At 42.6% G+C, this 22,067-nt stretch overlaps 1 protein-coding gene and 1 pseudogene across 1 annotated transcript in view; both read left to right on the top strand.

Moving 5' to 3' along the window:
* The window catches only part of MOGAT1 (monoacylglycerol O-acyltransferase 1), a 53,019-nt gene extending 46,431 nt beyond the window's left edge, over positions 1-6,588 (top strand). The window contains exon 4 of the mRNA XM_030916988.1: positions 6,349-6,588. Coding sequence (XP_030772848.1) covers positions 6,349-6,503 — 155 coding nt within the window. The 3' untranslated portion in view covers positions 6,504-6,588. The remainder of the gene's footprint in view (positions 1-6,348) is intronic.
* A 3,483-nt stretch (positions 6,589-10,071) lies between these two features.
* On the top strand, positions 10,072-21,837 carry LOC104655907 (annotated as a pseudogene).
* The last annotated feature ends 230 nt before the right edge of the window (positions 21,838-22,067 follow it).

Genomic DNA, 22,067 nt, shown 5'->3' with positions numbered 1-22,067 from the left:
GAAAAGGGGAGGTTAGAGTGTCCTTCTTGTACCTGACGATTGTTTTTATGTTTGTTTGTTTGTTTTCTTTTTTGTTTTTTTGCTTGTTTGTTTTTAGTGCTGTTAGCTCAAAATAATCTCTGTGCCAAAGTGGCACATTTTAGGGTGGCATATTCTTCCACCTTTCAGTACCCGGGACAGCATACAAGTGCTCAATCAACTCTCATGAGTGAGTGTGTCTGCGTGCGGACCTTTATACACATACTCACATGTACACATGCTGACACTGGGCATCTTTTGAGCCTCCACAAGCCACGGGTGAACGCTGATTTGCGTTCCGGCTTCATCTGACACCCAGGTTCCTGCTCCTTTAACCCTTGTCGGCCACACAGCCGCTGCCTGTTTTTTCTCTAGTGTACAGTTATGTAGCATCTTGGAGAGCAATTCCTGCATGAAACTATTAGAACAATTAACTCTACAGAATCGTTACAGTTACAGAAAAATAAAACAAAGTTTTTTTTCTTGCTATGAAAAATCTACTGCTTGCCTCCGCGAGAAAAAATAATGCCCATTTTTAAACGCTTCTCCAGCTGTGTATACCGTAAGCCCACAAAACTCCCTCATGTTAGGTAAATACAGCATAGCACCGTAGAAACTGGAGCAAGATTGCTGTGTAAGGCAATACGTGCATAACTAATCTTGAATTGTTGGATGGAATTGGAAAATGGAGCAGTTGAGCATACCAGCTATAAAAAGCAGTGAAACATCAACAAAAGTTATGATTCCTGACTCTGTCACGAGTAGGCGTTTGCAACTTTTTTTCCAGGGCAAGGAATTCTATTTCTAAGAGCAGCCTGATGCAGCCGGGTTTCTTCCCCCTTTGTTTTGTAAAAAGGGAGTTTTGCAGAAGTTTGCAACTAACTTAGTCTTATGTTGAAAATGTTTTTTTTCTTCTCCTTAGTACTAAAAAGATCTTTCTGTGGAAAGAGAAAATTCTGGTCTTCTAGGGCGCCAGGGAGCCTTTTAAGACTATTCCAATTTGTTATAATGCAGTACGGAACAATTCCAAGTAGATCTTTTTATTTGACCCTCACAACACTGGAGTTGGGTATGGCAGGGAGGTTTTTTATACTGGTTTCACAGATGAGGACCTTGAGTTCTCATGATAAGTAAGAGTAAAATGTGATGAAAGCTTATAATTCATCAGGTCTTTGATGTAGGTTGAGATCCCAAGTAATTGAGTGTTGGGCCTAAGGGATTAGGGGTAGGTTATGATATTGTTACAGGAGAGGGGTCCGGATTCATACCCCAAGAGAAGGCTCTTGGATCTCACGCAAGAAAGAATTCGGGGCGAGTCCATAAAGTGAAAGAAAGTTTATTAGGAAAGTAAAGGAATAAAAGAATAGCCACTCCGTAGACAGAGCATGGTTTTTTTATTTGGTTATTTCTTGATTATATGTGAAACAGAGGGTGGATTACTTATGCTTACCCTTTTTAGACCATAGAGGTATTTGTAAACTGTCATGGCTCTAGTGGGAGTGTAGCAGTGAGGATGACCAGAGGTCACTCGTCACCATCTTGGTTTTGGTGGGTTTTGGCCGGCTTCTTTACTGCAACCTGTTTTATCAGCAAGGTCTTTGTGACCTGTATCTTGTGCCAACCTCCTATCTTATCCTGTGACTTAGGATGCCTTAACCATCTGGGAATGCAGCCCAGTAGGTCTCAGCCTTATTTTACCCAGCCCCTATTCAAGATGGAGTTTCATTGGTTCCAGTGCCTCTGAAAATAGGGCTAGGATTTGAAGCAAGCTAGGGGCCCTCAGAACCAAGGCCCTGACCAGCTGTTCTCTCCATCTGTCCTCCCTTTTGCAGAAGGTGAAGTGACCTTCTTAGAGCCAAGAGGGTGCATGAATACCTCAATGTCCTCATCCCTCTGTCTTTCGGCTGGAGCCCATTCCCTGAAGTTTTATATTTCTAACACTGCCATTCAGGTTTATGATGTTTTTCCATGGGCTGGCTAATTAATTAGCCTTCTTGCACCCATTGCTCTCATTTGTAAAACAGGGACAATAATGGCTGTCTTGCTAGGTTTTCCTGGGGATTTGACTTAATAACATCTAGTAGACCCTCGATAAATAATAGCTTTATTTCCAATAAGGGCACAAGTTAGTTTCGGGGCAGCTATATTGGAACTGAACTCTCAATAGCAGGTTGTTTTCCACTGCTAATGGGCTGGTAGCTTTCAACCTCATTTCCCTGAGATGGGCTTTTTTGAGTTATTTAGTAAAGGTATGATTATGATCTGTGTTCTGTTACTTCTGGCTTCATCCCTAAATTGCAATTGAGAAAGATTTCTTACTCTTTAATCCGGTTTGGTGCTAGTTTAAGAAGCAGGGGCAGGAATGCTGGGTTTAAGTTGTATTAATCTCCTGGGCTTTTTTGAGTGTAGTTTAGGAACTTTCAGCTCCTCACTTGTCCTACCACTAAATAAGGCAAAGACAAGAGACTGTGTCTATCTCACAGTTTAAAGGGATAGTCTTATGATCATAAATTCACTCTAGGGTAAATTCACTCCGGGTGTGGTGGCTCACGCCTGTAATCCCAGCACTTTGGGAGGCCGAGGCAGATGGATAACCCAAAGTCAGGAATTTGAGACCAGCCTGACTAACATGGCAAAATGCTGTCTCTACTAAAAACACAAAAATGAGCCTGGCGTGGTGGTGCATGCCTGTAATTCCAACTACTTGAGAGGCTGAGGCAGGAGAATCGCTTGAACCCGGGGGCTGGAAGTTGCAGTGAGTTGAGATCATGCCACTTCACTCCAGCCTGGGAGAAGGAGCAAAACTCTGTCTCAAAAAAAAAAAAAAAAAAAAAAAAATCATTCTATATGAGCATGCTTGACCTCTCTGGAAGAATCATCTGAAATGTAGTAAAACAATGAGAAAATAACAGGATTGAAATTAGCTGTAGGATAGCTCAGAGGAAAGAAGACTCACTAATTCAAAATGCACGAGTCCTCACTAAAGTAAGTGGAGAACAACACACTTCATCTTCTTAGACCACTATGTCTTTAGATTGATCTCTTACCCCCACCCTGAATAGTTACACTGACCTCTCTCGCTGGAATAATTTCACTAAGAAAACAGAAGCTATTTTGATAAAGCCACAGATTTGCTAGTAGATTTGCATGTAGATTTATCAATATATTCCTCAAACAATAGTAAAGCTCAGTGCTGGAAGAAAGCTTCAAGATCTTGGAGTTCTACCCTTTTATCCTATGCATGTGAAAATTAAGGCCAGAGGCTGGCTGTGGTGGCTCACGCCAACCTAGCACTTTGAGAAGCTGAGACTGGTAGATCTCTTGAAGCCAGAAGTTTGAAGCCAGCAAGGCCAACATAGTGAACCCTGTCTCTACTAAAAATAAAAAAAAGTTATCTGGGCATGGTGGCACATGCCTGTAATCTCAGCTACTTGGGACACTGAGGCATGAGAATTGCTGGAATCCAGGAGGCGGAGACTGCAGTGAGCCTAGACTGCACCATTATAGTCCAGCATGGTTGACAGAGTGAAACTCTGTGGAAGAAAGAAAAAGAAGAAAGAAAGAAAGAAAGAAAGAAAAAAGAAGAAAGAAAGAAAGAAAAGAAGAAAAGAAAGAAAGAAAGAAAGAAAGAAGAAAGAAAGAAAGAAGCAAGAAATAAATAAAGAAGGAAGGAAAGAAGGATAGGAGAAGGAAAAAGAAGAAATAAAGAGAAAGAAGAAAAAGAAAGGAAGGAAGGAGATGAATGAGGAAGAGAAAGAATAAGAAATAAAGAGAGAAAGAAGAAGAAAGAAAGAAAAAGAAAGAGAAAGAAAGAAAGAAAGAAAGAAAGAAAGAAAGAAAGAAAGAAAGAAAGAAAGAAAGAAAGAAGGGAGGGAGGGAGGGAGGGAGGGAGGGAGGGAGGGAGGGAAGGAAGGAAGGAGGGAAGGAAGGAAGGGGAGGGAAGGCAGGGAAGGGAAGGAAGGGAAGGAAGGGAAGGAAGGGAAGGGGAAAGGGAAAGGAAATTAAGGCCAGATAGAAAGTCACTTGCTCAGGGCACTTGCTGGTGAGCTGGGACCAGACCCAGCCCAGCCTGGTGATTTTTGTGCAACCAGTTCCACGTCATCACTACATTAGCCTCTGCTAGTCCATATTTCCAACCACAATTGACAGCGAGATGGTTGTTTCCCGTTCTTTGTGTTGAGTTAAACGGGACTTATGTCTACTATGTATAAATGTGACATCCAAGCTATCAAAGAAAACCACATGAGCTTTTCAAGGCTACATCTGGTTAAATTCTTAACAATTTGAGAATATTAATGTTGCAGTAATGATGTGTGTGTGTGTGTGTGTGTGTGTGTGTGTGTGTGTGTGTCTCTCCTTCTCTGTGCCCCCTCAACTCCCATACTGATGTCATTTATCACATTCTTCCTTCTCTGTGACTTAACATTTGTTCATATTTTGCTTAGCTAACCACCTACTCTTACTGACATGAATCAGAACCTCGTATGCTACATGGGGTGACTCAGGATAAGACAAAGGTCGCTCTACTGTGGGTCCCGTTCATTACCTAGAGCCCACCTGATCTCATGCCTAACATAATGAAGTCAGAGGCAGCAGTTTGCTGCCTCATTGAACTTCCTGTACGTTTTCTGTTTTTGTTTGTTTGCTTGTTTTTTGAGACGGAGTCTTGCTCTGTCCCCCAGGCTGAAGTGCAATGGCACAATCTGGTCTCACTGCAACCTCTGCCTCCCGGCTTCTAGAGGTTCTCCTGCCTCAGTCTCCCAAATAGCTGGGATTACAAGTGCCCGCCACCACGTCCGGCTAATTTTTGTATTTTTAGTAGAGACGGGGTTTCGCCATGTTGGTCAGGCTAGTGTCGAAATCCTGACCTCAGGTGATCCACCCGCCCCAGCCTCCCAAGTGTTGGGATTACAGGCATGAGTCACTGCGCCCGGCCATCCTGTACATTTTCAACCCTTGGCATCAATAGCAGCATCCTACCAGCAGGTGGCGCAGTGAATGCAAGCGCCAAAGCCTTGGGAATTTGTATTTTCTAAAAATCAGAGACAAGTGAGATGTTACATAAACACCTTTTAAAATATGTACAGAGGTTGCCAGATTTGTTTTTAATTAGTGTATTTGGAAAAACTCAAATGCATTCTCATTTGTAGAAAGTTTATATAATACAGTTAGAGTGAAATTTCCCCATCCCTACTTCCTTACCAAAAAAGAACTTTCATGTTTCTCTCTCTTTCCAGACTTTTCCATGCACTAAGAACGTATAATACTTCTAGGAATATAAACTTTTTTTCAAAAATGGATCATACTGTATTATTTTACAAATTATTTTTCCACTTAATACATCTTAGACATCTGTGTGTATTTGCGTGTGTATGCGTACACATATTTATTTCATTGTTTAAAAATTTCTGCCTAGGATTCTATTGAATGACTATTACATGGTTTATTTAACAGTTTTTCTATTGAGACGTTAGTTGTTTTTCAGTTACCCACTATTAGAAACAATGGAATCCACATCATTTATGTGTATTTCTCTAATATAGATACTTAGCCTGAAGATATGTATTTTTTAGTTGTTTAGAAAGACACTCAAAAGAGGCAGACTAGGCCGGGCCAGTGGCTTACGCTTGTAATTCCAGCTTGAGGTCAGGAGTTCAAGACCAGCCTGGCCAACATGGTGAAACCTCGTCTCTACTGAAAATACAAAAAAAAAAAAAAAAAAAAAAATTAGCTGGTCATGGTGGTGGGAGCCTGAAATCCCAGCTACTCGGTGGGAGGTTAAGGCAAGAGAATGGCTTGAACTCGGGAGGTGGAGATTGCAGTGAGTTAAGACTGTGCCACTACACTCCAGCCTGGGTGACAGAGTAAGACTCTGTCTCAAAAAAAAAAAAAGAAAAAGAAAAAAGAAAAAAAAGAAGAAAAGAGTCAGACTAGAGGACTGCCATGTGACGTGAGGATTCACAGTCAGTAATAATCAGGGCACTGTGGTCTGGCTGTCAACTGTCCCAGAGGGAGGAAGCTGGTGACGTGGACACACAGCTACGTCCACTCACCTCCCAGCTGCAGTCAGCACAGTAGCTCATTTGACTCAAAGTCAAAACCACCAGGGTCCCGACAACCCAGTGTCTGCTGAGGAGGAAAGTTCTTTATTTGTTATCAGATGGAGTGGTGTGACCACTGCAGGCAGCCAGTGAAATGAAACAAGGATTGGAGTGAGCAGGCTGGAGGGATTCTGATTGGCAGTTGTGTTCACAGCTGTGCATTAGGGGAGGCGGTCTGTGGTGGAGTGGTTTTAGTTCCTCATGTATGATGTATTCCCTGTTTTTGCAGTTGGCCGCCCGATCCCTGTTCGTCAGATTCTGCACCCGACCGAGGAGCAGATTGAGGAGTTACATCAGACCTATATGGAGGAACTGACGAAATTATTTGAGGAGCACAAAGGAAAGTATGGCATTCCAGAGCATGAGACTCTCGTTTTAAAATGACTTGACTGTAAATAAATAAATAAATAAATAAATAAATAAATAAATAAAAATAAATGACTTGACTGTAATAAGGCATAAAGGACAAGAGACCATCCCATTGTGAGAATAAATATTTTAAAGAAGTTTATTATTTTTCTTTTGCCTGTGATATCAAATTTGCAACAGAAAAGTATTATTTATGGTGATGAATGTTGGTGTATCTGTGGTAAATAAACACACGGTAGATGACTGTAGGGTAAGGTTGGAGATGACTATAAGACATCTAATAATTTTGCTTGCTTATGAAGGTGAAATCATTTTACAGGTGATGAACAGGTTTAGAATTATTCATGTGCTCTGAAAAACAAAAGAAAGCTTCAAAAAATAATTACATCCAGCCTGGCACAGTGGCTTACGCCTGTAATCCCAGCATTTTGGGAGGCAGGTAGATCACTTGAGATCAGGAGTTTGAGACCAACCTGGCCAACATGGTAAAACCCCGTCTCTACTAAAAATACAAAAATTAGCTGGGCGTTGTAGTGGGCACCTGTAATTCCAGCTAACAGGGAGCCTGAGGCAGGAGAATCGCTTGAATCTGGGAGGCGGAGGTTGCAGTGAGCCGAGATCGTGCCACTGCACTCCAGCCTGGGAGACAGAGTGAGACTCTGTCTCAAAAAAAAATAAAATAAATAAAATAATAATAATAATTAGACCCTTTTACTAAACATCACAATAACTTAAGGTGGTGTTATCACAAAGTGTGACAACTGTCGTTCAGCACAGCCAGCCCATTTGGCAGACAGTATGTACAATAGTTTGCCATATACAGCTAGAGGAAATATTTTTTTCTGCTTGAACAGGACATTTGTTAGTGAATAAAGATACTTTTAATGCGTAGACAGTTTGAGCCTTTGGTCATGTCAACAACGTATTTTTATACAATAGCGCAGGATTTTTATGCCATTTTCAAAATGGGATGAATCTGTCTTACGAAAACTCATGTGGGCAGGAGCATGGCTCCTCATTTCTATTCATGCTTAGAATCATGCTCCTTTGCTGTAGAGAAGGAAATCTATTTGGAAAATATGCTTTTGCACATGGTTCAGGACTAGAAATTCTGGAAATTCCAAAAAGTTTTCATGCTAATAGAAATGGTTTTAATTTTATTCCTGAATGGCCTTTTCATTATAAAATAATCTCTAAAAGAAAGTGCTGGCCAGGGGCGGTGGCTCACGCCTGTAATCCTAGCACTTTGGGAGGCCCAGGAGGGTGGATCACCTAAGGTCAGGAGTTTGAAACCAGTCTGACCAACATGATGAAACCCCGTCTCTACTTAAAATACAAAAATTAACTGGGTGTGGTGGCAGGTGCCTGTAGTCCCAGCTACTCAGGAGGCTGAGACAGGAGAACTGCTTAAACCTGGGAGGCGGAGGTTGCGGTGAGCGGAGATTGCAACACTGCACTCCAGCCTGGGCGACAGGGCAAGAATCCATCTCAAAAAAAAAAAAAAAGAAAGAAAGAAAGTGCCCTCCCTGGTGAGATATGTCCAGTTCCCAGTTCACCAGGCTTAGGACTCTTCTCTAACCCAGCATGAGCAGGAGCTTTGTCCTTCCTGCTTGCTGACATCCCCTCAGTGCCCAGGTCAGCTTATGGTGCTTAGTAGGCACAAAATAAGTACTTGTTTGATGAATGTGTTTATAGCTGAACATGCAAACAAACTTTGCCATTAGGCAGAGAATTTTTAAAACTGTACCATAGGATGAGACCTGTTTTAAGATAAGACTCACCTGCAGAAGGAGAATATTTGCTGTGTCTGATTGTTCTGAACCGGTCATCAACAATACCATAAGCTGATTCACAGGGAGCAAGTCAGAAAGAGGTTTCCGATAATTACTCAGTAAGTGTTAAGTAACTAGTCAGTCAACAAGAAGAATGTCTAGTTTCCAACCCATGTCCACTGCTAGATGTTTGTTTCTGTGCTTCCTCTTCTCTAGGTGTTCGAAGGCAACTTCAGGGAGCTGCCTCTCAGCTTATTGGTAATATATCTTCAGCCTTCCAGTTTTTAAATGTTCAGCTCTGGGCTAGAGCCTGGATTGGGGTTTAGTCACAGCAAAACACAATCATGCTGGGTAATGCCTTAGGAAGGAGGGCATGTCACCCACAAAAAACCCTGAAACTTCTCAATTGTTCTACATGAAGTTTTTTGGGCCAGAATCCCTTTGACTTCACCCTAGTTGAGTAATCCAGGGGTCCACTGACCTGTGGGCTTGAAATTAGTTCAGTTTTGGTCAAAGCAGGACCTTGAACCAATTTTGTTTAAACTCATAAGTTGTATCCCCTGGGAGAAGTTTATTAAAAGTCCATGCCACATCATCTTCGGCGATTTCACGGAGGTATGAGTTTTAATCTCATACCTAGTAGTGAGGAGGCCAAGTTGACCACCCAACATCTGCTGGGTTATCTAGCAGGCAGTTAAAGTCCATGCTGGTAAATCAGAGGCATTGAAAAGTGAAAAAAGTTTGCTCGCATGAAATTATCTAGAATTTTGCCATTAAAAATCTAGACATAAGCAACTTTAATTTTGGCACACAGTGTATTTTTCAGTACACACGGCAGGGGGTGTGTAGGATGGGGTTATCTCTTCACATATTACAATCTCTATAGGTCTTAATTCGGCCATGCCAGAAGTCTTTTTATGTATTCAAAGCATACCTGTAAGTTTCATATAGTTCTGTAGATTGCTAATGAATTTTTTCATATGAATTTTTGCTATCAGACAAATGTTGGCCATATTCACTAGTATGGCTTGATGGAGATATCTTCCCTTATAAAGGTCCCCATCAACTAGGTAATGGCACATAAATTTTCAACAGCGGCCGGGTGCGGTGGCTCATGCCTATAATCCTGGCACTTTGGGAGGCCGAGGTGGGTAGATCACCTGAGGTCAGGAGTTCAAGACCAGTCTGGCCAACATGGTGAAACCCCGTCTCTACTAAAAATACAAAAATTAGCCAGACATGGTGGTGTATGTCTGTAATCCCATCTATTTGGGAGGCTGAGGCTGGAGAATCGCTTGAACCCAGGAGGCAGAGGTTGCAGTGAAGCGAGATTGCGCCATTGCACTCCAGCCTGGGCGACGAGCAAAACTTCATCTCAAAAAAAAAAATGGTTTTTTTTTTAAACAGCAAAGCAAAACAATGATAATAGAAGTAACCCTAGGACACTGTAAGAGAAGCATTTCCTTGGGAAAATGCACATGTATGCTGTTTGATTTGGACATTTTTCCCTGTGTTTCCATTGCACCCTGGGTGCAGCCTGAGTCGTTGCTTTTGTCTTGCAGCTAGAAGCATATGAAATTGTTGATGACCAGCTAAGTCTGTTATGCTCCTGGTGAAGGTTGCAGCTTCAGTGCTTATGAAGGCCAGCCAAGTTTGACCTTTTCAAAGGGGAACAGTAAGGCATGCTAGATGTTTTGCTGCAAATCCCTTGCAACTACTATGAAAACATCAAAATGTGTATACTTTAGGGATGATGGGTGAAACTTTATCGTATGCATAGGATTAAAAGTGAAATCCCTGCTTTCGGCAGAATGTATGTTTCTATCGTGGGAAACATGGAGGTGGAATCTGGCTATAATGTCCACACATCTGTAACTTTACATCTCTTTCAAACTACCTCACTGATGCAGGCTACTAAAGTTTGTGATAAATATGAAAAGTTTTGGGGTGCATTACCTCATACTCTTTTCCTCTGACAAGAGATGCCATTGACAAAATTTGTTGATTGGTTGCTTTTTCCAGTAGCCCAAGATGGCTAGTTCTCATATTTGTGTTTTTTAACCTAAGTGGCCAAATGTCTATTTGTAGGACTGGAGGAGTTACTTCAAGTAGAATTTGTATATCTTTGTAAGGGAGAAAAACAGGGCAACTTCTAAAATAACCACCCAGTTGCTCTAGTTTCTCTAGGATAGCAAACAGAGAAGCAGTTATTTGTATTTAAAACAAAGAGATTTCTCTAATACCTTATATTTTTATTGTTATAGTCAATCCTTCGCAAACACCTCCAGCTTAGTGCCTTACTATCTTATATCAAAAGAAGAAAGTTGATCTCAGTCCACATTAACGTATAGGATGATGAGTTCGTCAGTAACAGAATCCATGTCTTGTTTGCCTTTCAATCCTGACCTGGACAGAGGAGGTCTCTAGTAGTCTCTTGGGGAATGTTTGTAGCACTAACCTGGAAATCTGGTGGACTGTGTCAAAGAAGCCAAGTTTTAGCACTAGAAGGGACTTCATCACCTGTCTAATTATTCCTTCTGCTGATGAAGAAGTTGAACCCCAGTGAAGTTTCATGCAGATTAAATGTGACTCCATGTTCCTATTACTCTGCCCTAGATTGAGCAGGAGGTACTGCTAGTCCATGATTGCTGATTAATAAACCTAAAAATCCTCCTGTAAAACAAAAGTGTCAAAAAAAAGTAGAGTGTGATTAAAAATCCACTTGAAGCAAGGGATTAAACAATGCAGAAGCAAGCTGTCTTATTGGCATTGAGAACATTTTTCTTTCTGGGGGCCAGTACACCACATTGTTGATTTTTCCCTTTTGTAAGAGCTATTTTGGTGCTGTGTCTTGGGCAAAGTCCAAGTTTTCAACAACAAGTTTAGCCTCTAGAGCCTTATGTGAATAAGGCAGTGAATAAGGCAAGGTGTCATATGCCCGTGACAACTGATGGACCGAGAAAAAAATCTTCCCCATCAGTCGTGTTGTGATCATTAGTGCAGGCCAGAGCCTGCAAATCCTATTACTCAGACAGAGGCGGAGGCCGGGCTTCTGTCACCTCATTGATGGTGCTAAGCCCAGACTCAATTCTGGCTCCAGCCTCATTCAGCTGAGTTATCTCAGCTGCTTTTTTTTTTTAATTCTATTTTATTTTTAATAGCTTTTAGATTCTGGTTAAGAATCATTTTAGACTCTCTTGAGAACAGACATGAACCTGATGTTCCTGACATTCCCCATGGCTGCTTAATTCTCTCCTACTCCATTTCCAGATCAGCTTGGAGCCTTAGATCTGTCTGGTTGGATTCCAGACCCTGCAGTGTGGGTATGCAGTGATGTGGGGACAATCAGAGAACGAGAACCTGGTTGCCCCACTCTTTTCTACTCTCCAGTCTTCTGTTTTAGATAGTCCTTCAGCCTCTGGTCTTCTGCTAACTGACTAGGTGACCTGGGCTCTGTTCTTTCCTAGGTAAATAGAGTTAGGAGTGAATGATCCTCCAGGTCATTTCTGCCTGTATCTTATGGTCTCTGCCTGACTTTTTATCTGTCAAGGCAATAACATCTAATTGGAGGTATAGGTTTATCTAATAACTCTGCCTTTTCCTCTGCCTTTCTTACTCATTTCTGTTCCTCCAAGAAACGCAGTGCGCTGAAATGATTCTCACTTTCTTGGTGTATGTATGTGTGTATCAATATGTGCATATACACACATGCACACACATACACACGTTATATATATATATATATATATATATATATATATATATATATATATATATATAAAGGGGTTAAAAACTGTGCTTGAAGCAACCCTGATGGAGAGCGGTGGGGCTTAGACACAGTAATGCTGGGTCCTCTGGCCAGACCCCGTGCTCTGGATGTAGGACCCGAGAGCCTTGAGGGTATGTGATGCTTGCTGTGAGATTCTGGGTAAGTAACTGCATACCCTTTACCTATCAAAGAAGAGGATGAGGCCGGGCATGGTGGCTCACGCTCATGATCCCAGCACTTTGGGAGGCTGAGGCAAGTGGATCATGAGGTCAAGAGATTGAGACCATCCTGGCCAATATGATGAAACCCCCTCTCTACTAAAAAAAAAAAAAAAAAAAAAAAAAAAAAAAAAAAAAAATTAGTGGGGCGTGGTGGCGCATGCCTGTAGTCCCAGCTTCTTGGGAGGCTGAAGCAGAATTGCTTGAACCCAGGAGGTGGAAGTTGCAGTGAGCTAAGATCCCACCGCTGCACTCCAGACTGGGTGACAGAGCAAGACTCTGTCTCAAAAAAAAAAAAAAAAAAAAAAAAAAAAGGTTGGGGAGAGGATGAGACAGGAAGGCTAAGGTTCTTTTTGGGTCTATCTAAGCTGAGATTCTATTCTAAAGCCATTTCTGAACAGCCCCGTTTTCCAAAATCCAATGGACACAGCAGCCATCCTCAGCACTGAAGACACCACCTGGAGACTCCTTATGCAATGGCAAAATGGTATGTCCATCATTAAAGGGACAAAGCCAGAAAGTTTCACAAGTTAAGCATTTAAAAAGAACACCTGGCTGGGTGCAGTGGCTCACGCCTGTAATCCCAACACTGAGAGGCCGAGGCAGACCAGCCTGGCCAATGTGGTGAAACCCCGTCTCTACTAAAAATACAAAAATTAGCCAGGCATGGTAGCAGGCATCTGTAATCCCAGCTACTCAGGAGGCTGAGGCAGGAGAACCGTTTGAACCTGGAAGGTGGAGCTTGCAGTGAGCTGAAATCACACCATTGCACTCCAGCCTGGGTGACAGAGGGAGACCCTGTCTCAACAAAATAAAAATTGAAATAAAAAAAAATTAAAAGCACACCCGTTTGGTCAAAAGTCTTGATTTTTAGTAGCTATTACTATGGTGCATAGAGCATTTGCTGGGGAAAGATTGCTTTTCAAAACTGTATCTTTAAATTCATTTTCTTACATGTGCATACTAAGGGTGTGTTTTTCTAAGTACCTTGACACATGTTTCTTGTAAGATGATCGCTACATGTTCCAAATTTAAGAAGAATCTTCGCTGCCTTCTCTAGTTCTCCGACAACATCTTAAAAAATTCTAGATGTAAAGGAAATTTGATCTTTAATTTGACCTGGCATTGACATTTTATGTGCTGCGGAAATAAAGGAATGATGTAATTTATCTTAGGTTCGTTGATGACATAAGAGCAGAATCATACAATTTGTAATTTCAAATGGACTTAATTTAAAAATAACATTGGATCTATGAATATAGAATTTTCATTCATCTCAAAGAATTGTAACAAGATTTACAGAAGGGTTTATATATTATATATAGGGTTTAGACATGACATCTTTATATATTATATATGTTATATATAATATAGATATAGATGGAGATAGATGTGAATATAGATATAGATTCATTACTATTATTGAAATAATACTCAAACAAAGGACATTTTAAATAATTAATAAAAGCAAATGCATTTCATTTAGCAACAAGCTCTACCTTGAAAGATGAATTTGGGCTGGGTGCAGTGGCTCACGCTTGTAATCCCAGCACTTTGGAAGGCTGAGGCGGGAGGATTGCTTGAGCTCAGAGGTTCAAGACCAGCCTGGGCAACATGGAGAAACCCTGTTTCTACAAAAAAATACAACAATTAGCTGGGTATGGTGGTGCACACCTGTAGTCCCAGTTACTTGGGAAGCTGAGGTGGGAAGATGGCTTGAGCCTGGGAGGCGGAGGTTGCAGTGAGCAGAGATTACACCACTGCACTCCAGCCTGGGTGACAGAGCACGACCCTGTCTCAAAAAAAAAAAGAAGAAGAAGAATTTGATTTCTGTTTTGAATAAGATATGGTCGGTTGAACTTAGCGTATTATTACGTGGAAGCACTGGGGGTGTGACCTAGGGATGTTCTACCACATTTCTATGACTAGGGATGTTCTACCACATTTCTATGGAGACCAACACATTTTGCTGTTTCAAACCAGGACACAAGCACACCTGTGCCTTAAAGGCACTGAGAGCTCTGGAGGCAATGGGTAAACTTTTCAGTCAGGGAAGCCTTTGATGAGACTTCAACCCACATACCTTCCCTTTTCTACCTCCTGTTATTTATTTTTTTCCTCTTCACAGTGTCCATCATCCAGGATAAAGAAAAATAAAAGGAAGAGAAGGGGGGAAAGGGGAAAATTGAATTGCAAGAAGCACCAAGAACTTGTTTTTTCTCAGAGGTAAGTTCAAGGACCAGGAAAGTAGGGAAGAGTTGAAAAGGAAGAGATGAAATGGTATTGAGGAGGAAGGACAGGAGATAAGGAGAGGAAGGTACCTAATCATTACACATTTCGTATTAAACATTTTACATTTTCTATTAAAGGTCGTTTCACATCCCATTGCATGGTGTGTCCTTGTCGTGGGGGATGTCCATTTCAGTCACAGATGGTAGGAACACATTCGGCGCTGCCTGAATGAAATGTTATCTTGGAAATGGTATCCCTCTGAAGGAAGGTATAGTCTCTTCTTAGCTCTTTCCTGGCAGTCTGAAGGAGTGGTTTCTGCTTTATAAGTTGTATTAGTCCATTCTTATGCTGCTAATAAAGACATATCAAAAGCTGGGTAATTTATAAAGGAAAGAGGTTTAATTGACTCACAGCTGCACATAGCTGGGAAAGCCTCATAATCATGGCAGAAGGTGAAGGGGAAGCAAGACATATCTTACATAGCAGCAGGCAAGAGAGCATGTGCAGGGGAACTCCCCTTTATAAGACCATTAGATCTTGTAAGACTTATTCACTGTCATGAGAACAGCACAGGAAAGACCCGTCCCATGATTTAATTACCTCCCATTGGGTCCCTCCCAAGATGAGATTTGGGTGGGGACACAGCCAAGCCATATCATTCTGCCCCGGCCCCTCCCAAATCTCACATCCTCACATTTCCAAACTAATCATGCCTTCCCAACAGTCCATCAAAGTCTTAACTCATTCCGGCATTAACTCAAAAATCCACAATCCAAAGTCTCATCTGAGATAAGGCAAGTCCCTTTTGCCTATGAGCCTGTAAAATCAAAGGCAAGTTGGTTACTTTCCAGATACAATGGGATACAGGCATTGGGTAAATATACCCATTCTAAATGGGAGAAATTGGCCAAAACAAAGGGACTACAGGCCCCATGAAAGTCCAAAATCCAGCAGGGCAGTTGGCTGGATCTTACAACTCCGAAACGATCTCCTTTGACTCCATGTCTCACATCCAGGTCACACCGATGCAAGAAGTGGGTTCCCATGGTCTTGGGAAGCTCTGGCTCTGTGACTTTGCAGGGTATAGCCCCTGCTCCTGGCTGCTTTTAAGGGCTGGCATCGAGTGTCTGTGGCTTTTCCAGGTGCATGGTACAAGGTGTTGGTGGATCTACCATTCTGGGGTCTGGAGGATGGTGGCCCTCTTCTCACAGTTCCACTAGGCAATGCCCTAGTGAAGACTCTGAGTAGGGGCTCCCACCCCACATTTGCCTTCTGTACTGCTCTAACAGAGGTTCTCTATGATGGCTCTATGCCTGCAGCAAATTTCTGCCTAGACATTCAAGCATTTCCATACATCCTCTGAAATCTAGGTGGAGGTTCCTAAACCTGAATTCCTGACTTCTGTGTGTTCACAGGCCCAGCACCACGTGGAAACCACCAAGGCCTGGGGCTTGCACCCTCTGAAGCAATGGCCTGAGCTATACATTGGCCCCTTTGAGCCATGGCTGGGACACAGGGCACCAAGTCCCAAGACTGCACAAAGCAGCAAGGCCCTGGGCCCAGCCCACAAAACCATTTTTTTCCTCCTAGGCCTCCAGGCCTGTCATGGGAGGGGCTGCCATGAAGACCTCTGACATGCCCCGGAGACATTTTCCTCATTGTCTTGGTGATTAACATTTGACTCCTAATTATTTATGCAAATGTCTGCAGTCAGCTTGAATTTCTCCTCAGAAAATGGGTTTTTCTTTTCTATCGCATTGTTAGGCTGCAAATTTTCTGAGCTTTTATGGCCTGCTTCCTCTTGAACACTTTGCTGCTTAGATTTCTTCCACCACATGCCCTAAATCATCTCTCTCAAGTTCAAAGTTCCACACACCTCTAGGGCAGGGGCAAAATGCTACCCTTCTCTTTGCACAGCAAGAGTGATCTTTATTCCACTTCCCAAGTTCCTCATCTTTATTTGAGGCCATCTCAGCCTGAACTTTACTGTCTGTATCACTATCAGCATTTTGATTAAAGCCATTCAACAAGTCTCTAGGAAGATCCAAATTTTCCCACATTTTCCTATCTTCTTCTGAGCCCTCCAAATTGTTCCAACTCCTGCCTGTTACCCAGTTCCAAATTCACTTCCACATTTTCAGGTATCTTTATAGCAGTGACCCATTATTTACTGTATTAGTCCATTTTCATACTTCTATGAAGAAATATCCAAGACTGGGTAATTTATAAAGAAAAATAGGTTTAATGGACTCACAGTTTCACATGGCTAGAGAGGCCTCACAATCATGGCAGAAGACAAAAGGGAAGCAAAGGCACAGCTTACATGGTGGCAGGCAAGAGAGCATGTGCAGGGGAACTGCCCTTTATAAAACCATCAGATCTCATGAGACTTATTCACTATCATGAACAGCATGGGAAAAACCCAACCCCATGATTCAATTACCTCCCACTGGGTCCCTCCCACAACACATGGGAATTATGGGAGCTACAGTTCAAGATGGGATTTGGGTGGGGACACAGCCAAACCATATCAGAAGTTCACACTCTCCTAGCCCCATCAGGCTACTATCATAAAGATTTTTAGTATTTACCTGATTACTGTCATGAATCCACTACCTCTTACCTAGACAGCTAGATAGCTGAAAATGTTAGCTGAAATTATGAGAGACTTTTAAAGTCCATTTCGTCCCCCTCAAATACTATGGCAAGTTGACAGGTGATATTATAGCAACTAGTCCAAAGATCAAATAGTCAAGTGAAATCAGAATAGTGAAATTGTTTTGTTCAGATATGCATAGGCAAGGTGATCTTTAGAGCTATATATTTCCAATGTTATTGTTGAGAGTTCTACAAAACAAACCATCAGGATGACCTGACCGCAGTCACTGAGTTTAGATGTTTAGATGACAAAGCTTATGCAAAGCCGTGTGCCCAAATGGTTATTTGTGGCCAGAGAAAACACTCTTCGTAAGGAACCATTGATAGTGAACTTTTCAATCTCGCTGGAACCTTTGTCACATCCTTTTGGCTTGCCTTTATTGCAGAGGTTATTTCCCTTTCCACATCTTGATAGACTTAGAAACTGCCCCAAGGCCACCATTACTTCAAAGGAGCAATTTCTCTTCCATCTTGCCTGTGATTTCTCTTTGCTCTGGGCTCTAGAGTTTGAAAACATGTGGATGCAGTGACTTCAGTCTGATACCCTATCTGGGGTATGTAATGTGTTTTCTGCTAATTCGCTCAGTTCCATCAGGGATATTTCTTTGCCAGAATTATTTGGCAAGAATCTGCTGAAGAATTACTTTCAGCTTTGTCTGTGGTTACTAGATTAAATTGGAATGTCCTGCATCTCTCCGTGATTCAAAGATTCTATGGAGGTGCTAAGGCCCAGGCTGTATTTATGCCTGTAAACATAAGGTGTGCTTATGCCAGTAAACATTAAGAAGTCCAGGCTGGGCTGGGCACGGTGGCTCACGCCTGTAATCCCAGCACTTTGGGAGGCCGAGGCAGGCGGATCACGAGGTCAGGAGCTCCAGACCATCCTGGCTAACATGGTGAAACACTGTCTCTACTGAAAAAAAAAAATTAGCTGGTCGTGGTGGCAGGCACCTGTAGTTCCAGCTACTTGGGAGGCTGAGGCAGGAGAATGGTGGGAACACAGGAAGTGGAGCTTGCAGTGAGCTGAGATCACGCCACTGCACTCCAACCTGGGCAACAGAGTAAGACTCTGTATCAAAAAAAAAAAAAAAAAAAAAAAAAAGCAGTCCAGGCTGGGTGCAGTGGCTCATGCCTGTAATCTCAGCACTTTAGAAGGCTGAGGTGGGTGGATCACTTGAGTTCAGAAGTTAGAGACCAGCCTGACCAACATGGTGAAACCCCGACTCTACTAAAAATACAAAAATTACCCAGATGTCATGGTGGGCACCTGCTCAGGAGGCTGAGGCATGAGAATCACTTGAACCTCGGACGTGGAGTTTGTGGTGAGCCAAGATCACGCCACTGCACTCCATCCTGGGCAACAGAGTGAGACCCTATCTCAAAAATAAAATAAAGTAAAATAAAATAAGATGTCCAGGCACGTGCAGTGGCTCACATCTATAATCCCAGCACTTTGGGAGACCGAGGTGGGAGGATTGCTTGAGGACAAGAGTTTGAGACCAGCCTGAACAAGATGGCAAGATCCCCATCTCTACAAATAATTTTAAAAAGTTAACCAGGCATGGTGGCACGTGCCTGTGGACCCAGCTACTTGGTAGACTGAGGTGGGAGAATCACTTGAGCTCAGGCCATTGAGGCTGCAGTGAGCCGTGATCATGTCACTGCACTCCAGCCTAGGCAACAGAATAAAACCATGTCTCAAAACAAATAAATTAGAAGCCTGGATGCAGCACAGGGTCAGATGCTCAGGGCCCAGGGCTTCAGTGCATCCTCCCAGTGTGTGGCAGACAATTGTGATCTAGCACTGACACGGTGAAAAGAGCCAAGACATGGACACGTGTGCTGCCCTCTGGGGGCTTACACTTAGAGAAGCATCTCATAGGAGAGAGAGTGAAGCCAGTGTCGTAAAAGCAGTGCCAACCCAGTGCTTTGGGCACGTGGAGAGATTCATTCCGGCTGAAGAATCTGGAAGGGAGTTATGGGGGGAATGCAATTGACCTGGGGATGCAAGGATGAGGAAGATTTAGGTGGGCACTAAGGGAAAGCTCAAGCCAGGGAGTCAGATGGGCTGACCAACTTGCCGCTGTTTGCCTGAGACTTTCCTGGCTTTAGCGGTGAAAGCTCCTGTGCTAGTGATGTAGGCACATCCCAAAATTGGGGCTCAGCCCAGGAGGGTTCTCAGTTTTGTACAGGAAAGAATGTGAGAGCAAGACAACAGAGTAAAATGGCTGCTCCAGAGATGGAGCAGTGCTACCCATAGGCAGAGTGGCCCTTGTGGATTGCTGGTTAGCTACATTTACAGCTACTCCTTAATTATGCACTAAAGAACGGGTGTGATATTCATGAAATTTCCAAAAAGGGGTGTGGAGTTCCTGCAACCAAGGGTTCTTCCAACTATATAAGGTATATTGTGTATAATGAGCAGTGAGAGCAACTAGAGGTGCTTTTCTTGATTTTAGCTGATTTCTTTACTGCATCCTGTTTTGATCAGTGGGATCCTGACTGATGCACAGAAAACAAGTCCTGCTTCTCTCCTACCTCAGTAGAAACCTCCTCAGTCCCAAGCAAAGTAGGATGTAGTCATCCTAGGCAAAAATACTGTATGATCCTGGTATCCAGTGCCCAGCTAGCAGCTCTTTCTACCTTTAGCAGGGATAGTAGGGAGGTCTTTTTTTGTTTTTGTTTTTTTTTTAAGCAGCGTTTTACTCTGTCACCCAGGCTGGAGTGCAGTGGTACCATCATGGCTCACTACAACCTCTGCCTCCCAGGCCCAAGTGATCCTCCCACCTCAGCCTCCCAAGTAGCTGGGATTATAGGCGTGCACAACTATGCCTGGCTAATTTTTGTAGTTTTAGTAAGATGGGGTTTTGAGCTCAAGTGATCCACTTGCCACGAGCTCTCAAAGTGCTGGGATTACAGGTGTGAGCCACCGTACCTGGCCAGGAAGCATTCTTCTTTTTAAAACATTCCAGAGGGCAGCTTTTAAACTAATTTTTTGAAAGCAACTAATTCCAACTTAGCTATACAGCCTCTGATACCGTGAAATTTCCCAGTTACTGGGAACTCAGTGTGAATGATGGCTTAAGGCTCTAGAATGTCTCCATATGTTTGGGTGAGATTTTGTTGTGAGTGTCCCTTAATGCACTGTCTTGTCTGAGTGGCTACAAAACTAACCACAGTGACTATTCCCTAAAAGTCTGAGTCTCACAGACAGAGTTTTCCTGTGATTGTGACCATCTTTTCTGTGCTTCAGTTTCTCTTTCTGCAGGAAGAAAACTTCTCCTAAAATGGATTTCTAACATATTTTTAATGAAGTTGTGCCTAGACCCTGTGGCTTTGGAAACTCAAGATATAATTAAAGGTATGAAAGGTAAGGAAATGCCCTAATCTTTATACAGCATTTACTCTAAGTTTTTACTTTATTTTGTTCAGTCTTTTACTTGTTAAAAATACATATATTGAGGCTGGGCACAGTGGCTCACGCCTGTAATCCCAGCACTTTGGGAGGCCAAGGCTGGCGGATCACAAGGTCAAGAGATTGAGACCAGCCTGGCCAACATGGTGCAACCCTGTCTCTACTAAAAATACAAAAATTAGCTGAGTGTGGTGGCGGGTGCCTATAATCCCAGCTACTTGGGAGGCTGAGGCAGGAGAATTGCTTGAACCCAGGAGGCAGAGGTTGCAGTGAGCTGAGATCGAGCCACTGCACTCCAGCCTGGGCGACAGAGGGAGACTCTCTCTCTCAAAAAAAAAAAAATATATATATATATATATGTATATATAAATACACACACACATACATATTGAAATCTTATTTATTTACATCTTGTTCCCAAAAGGACCATGGATGGAATGGCCCTGCTAGAGATTTCATGATCTAAATTGCTATTGCGAAACTTAACAACCAAGTCCTATTAAGTATTCACTTGCAATAATAAAATTCTCTCTCCTCTACAAAAGATGCACTGAGTAAGCCAGGCATGGTGGCTCACGCCTGTAATCCCACACTTTGGGAGGCCAAGGCGGGTGGATCACCTTGGCCTTGAGAGGAGTCCGAGTGAAGAGTTTGAGACCAGCCTGGTCAACATGGTGAAACCCAGTCTCTATTAAAAACACAACAATGAGCAGGGTGTGGTGGCACATACCTATAATCCCAGCTACTCAGGAGACTGAGGCAGGAAGATCGCTTGATCCTGGGAGGTGGAGGTTGCAGTGAGCTGAGATCGCACCACTGCACTCTAGCCTGGGCAACAGAGCGACAGAGCGAGACTTCGTCTCAAAAAAGAAAAAAAAAACAACTTCCTTTTCAACTTAGACCTGGCAAAATGGCTCCCGCAAAGAAGGCGGCAAGAAGAAAAAGGGCCGTTCTGCCATCAACGAGTTGGTGACCGGAGAATACACCATCAGCACTCAGAAGCACATCCACGGAGTGGGCTTCAAGAAGCATGCCCGTTGGGCACTCAGAGAGATTCAGAAATTTGCCATGAAGGAGATGGGAACTCCAGATATACACATTGATACCAGGCTCAACAAAGCTGTCTGGGCAAAGAATAAGGAATGTCCTATACAGAATCCGTGTGCGGTTGTCCAGAAAATGTAATGTGGATGAAGATTCACTAAATAAGCTCTATATTTTGGTTACCCATGTACCTGTTACCACTTCCAAAAATCTGCAGACAGTCAATGTGGACGAGAACTAATCACTGATCATCAAATACATCAAATAAAGTTATAAAATAGCCAAAAAAAAAAAAAAAAAAAACACTGAGTAGTGGGAATTAGCAATGATTGATATGTTTACATCTTTGTCACAGTTAATGAGCACATTTTATATCAAAACACAGCTTTCTAAATTTGTGTTTATGTCTCTCCTACTCCAGGTACCTTGGCAGATTTAATTTGGGCTGAGATTGAACTCCCCTCAATTGGA

Source organism: Rhinopithecus roxellana, chromosome 14 (genome assembly GCF_007565055.1).
Source record: "Rhinopithecus roxellana isolate Shanxi Qingling chromosome 14, ASM756505v1, whole genome shotgun sequence".
NCBI lineage: Eukaryota > Metazoa > Chordata > Mammalia > Primates > Cercopithecidae > Rhinopithecus > Rhinopithecus roxellana.
Note: the sequence above shows the minus strand (reverse complement) of the source record. Positions and strands in the feature narration are given on the sequence as shown.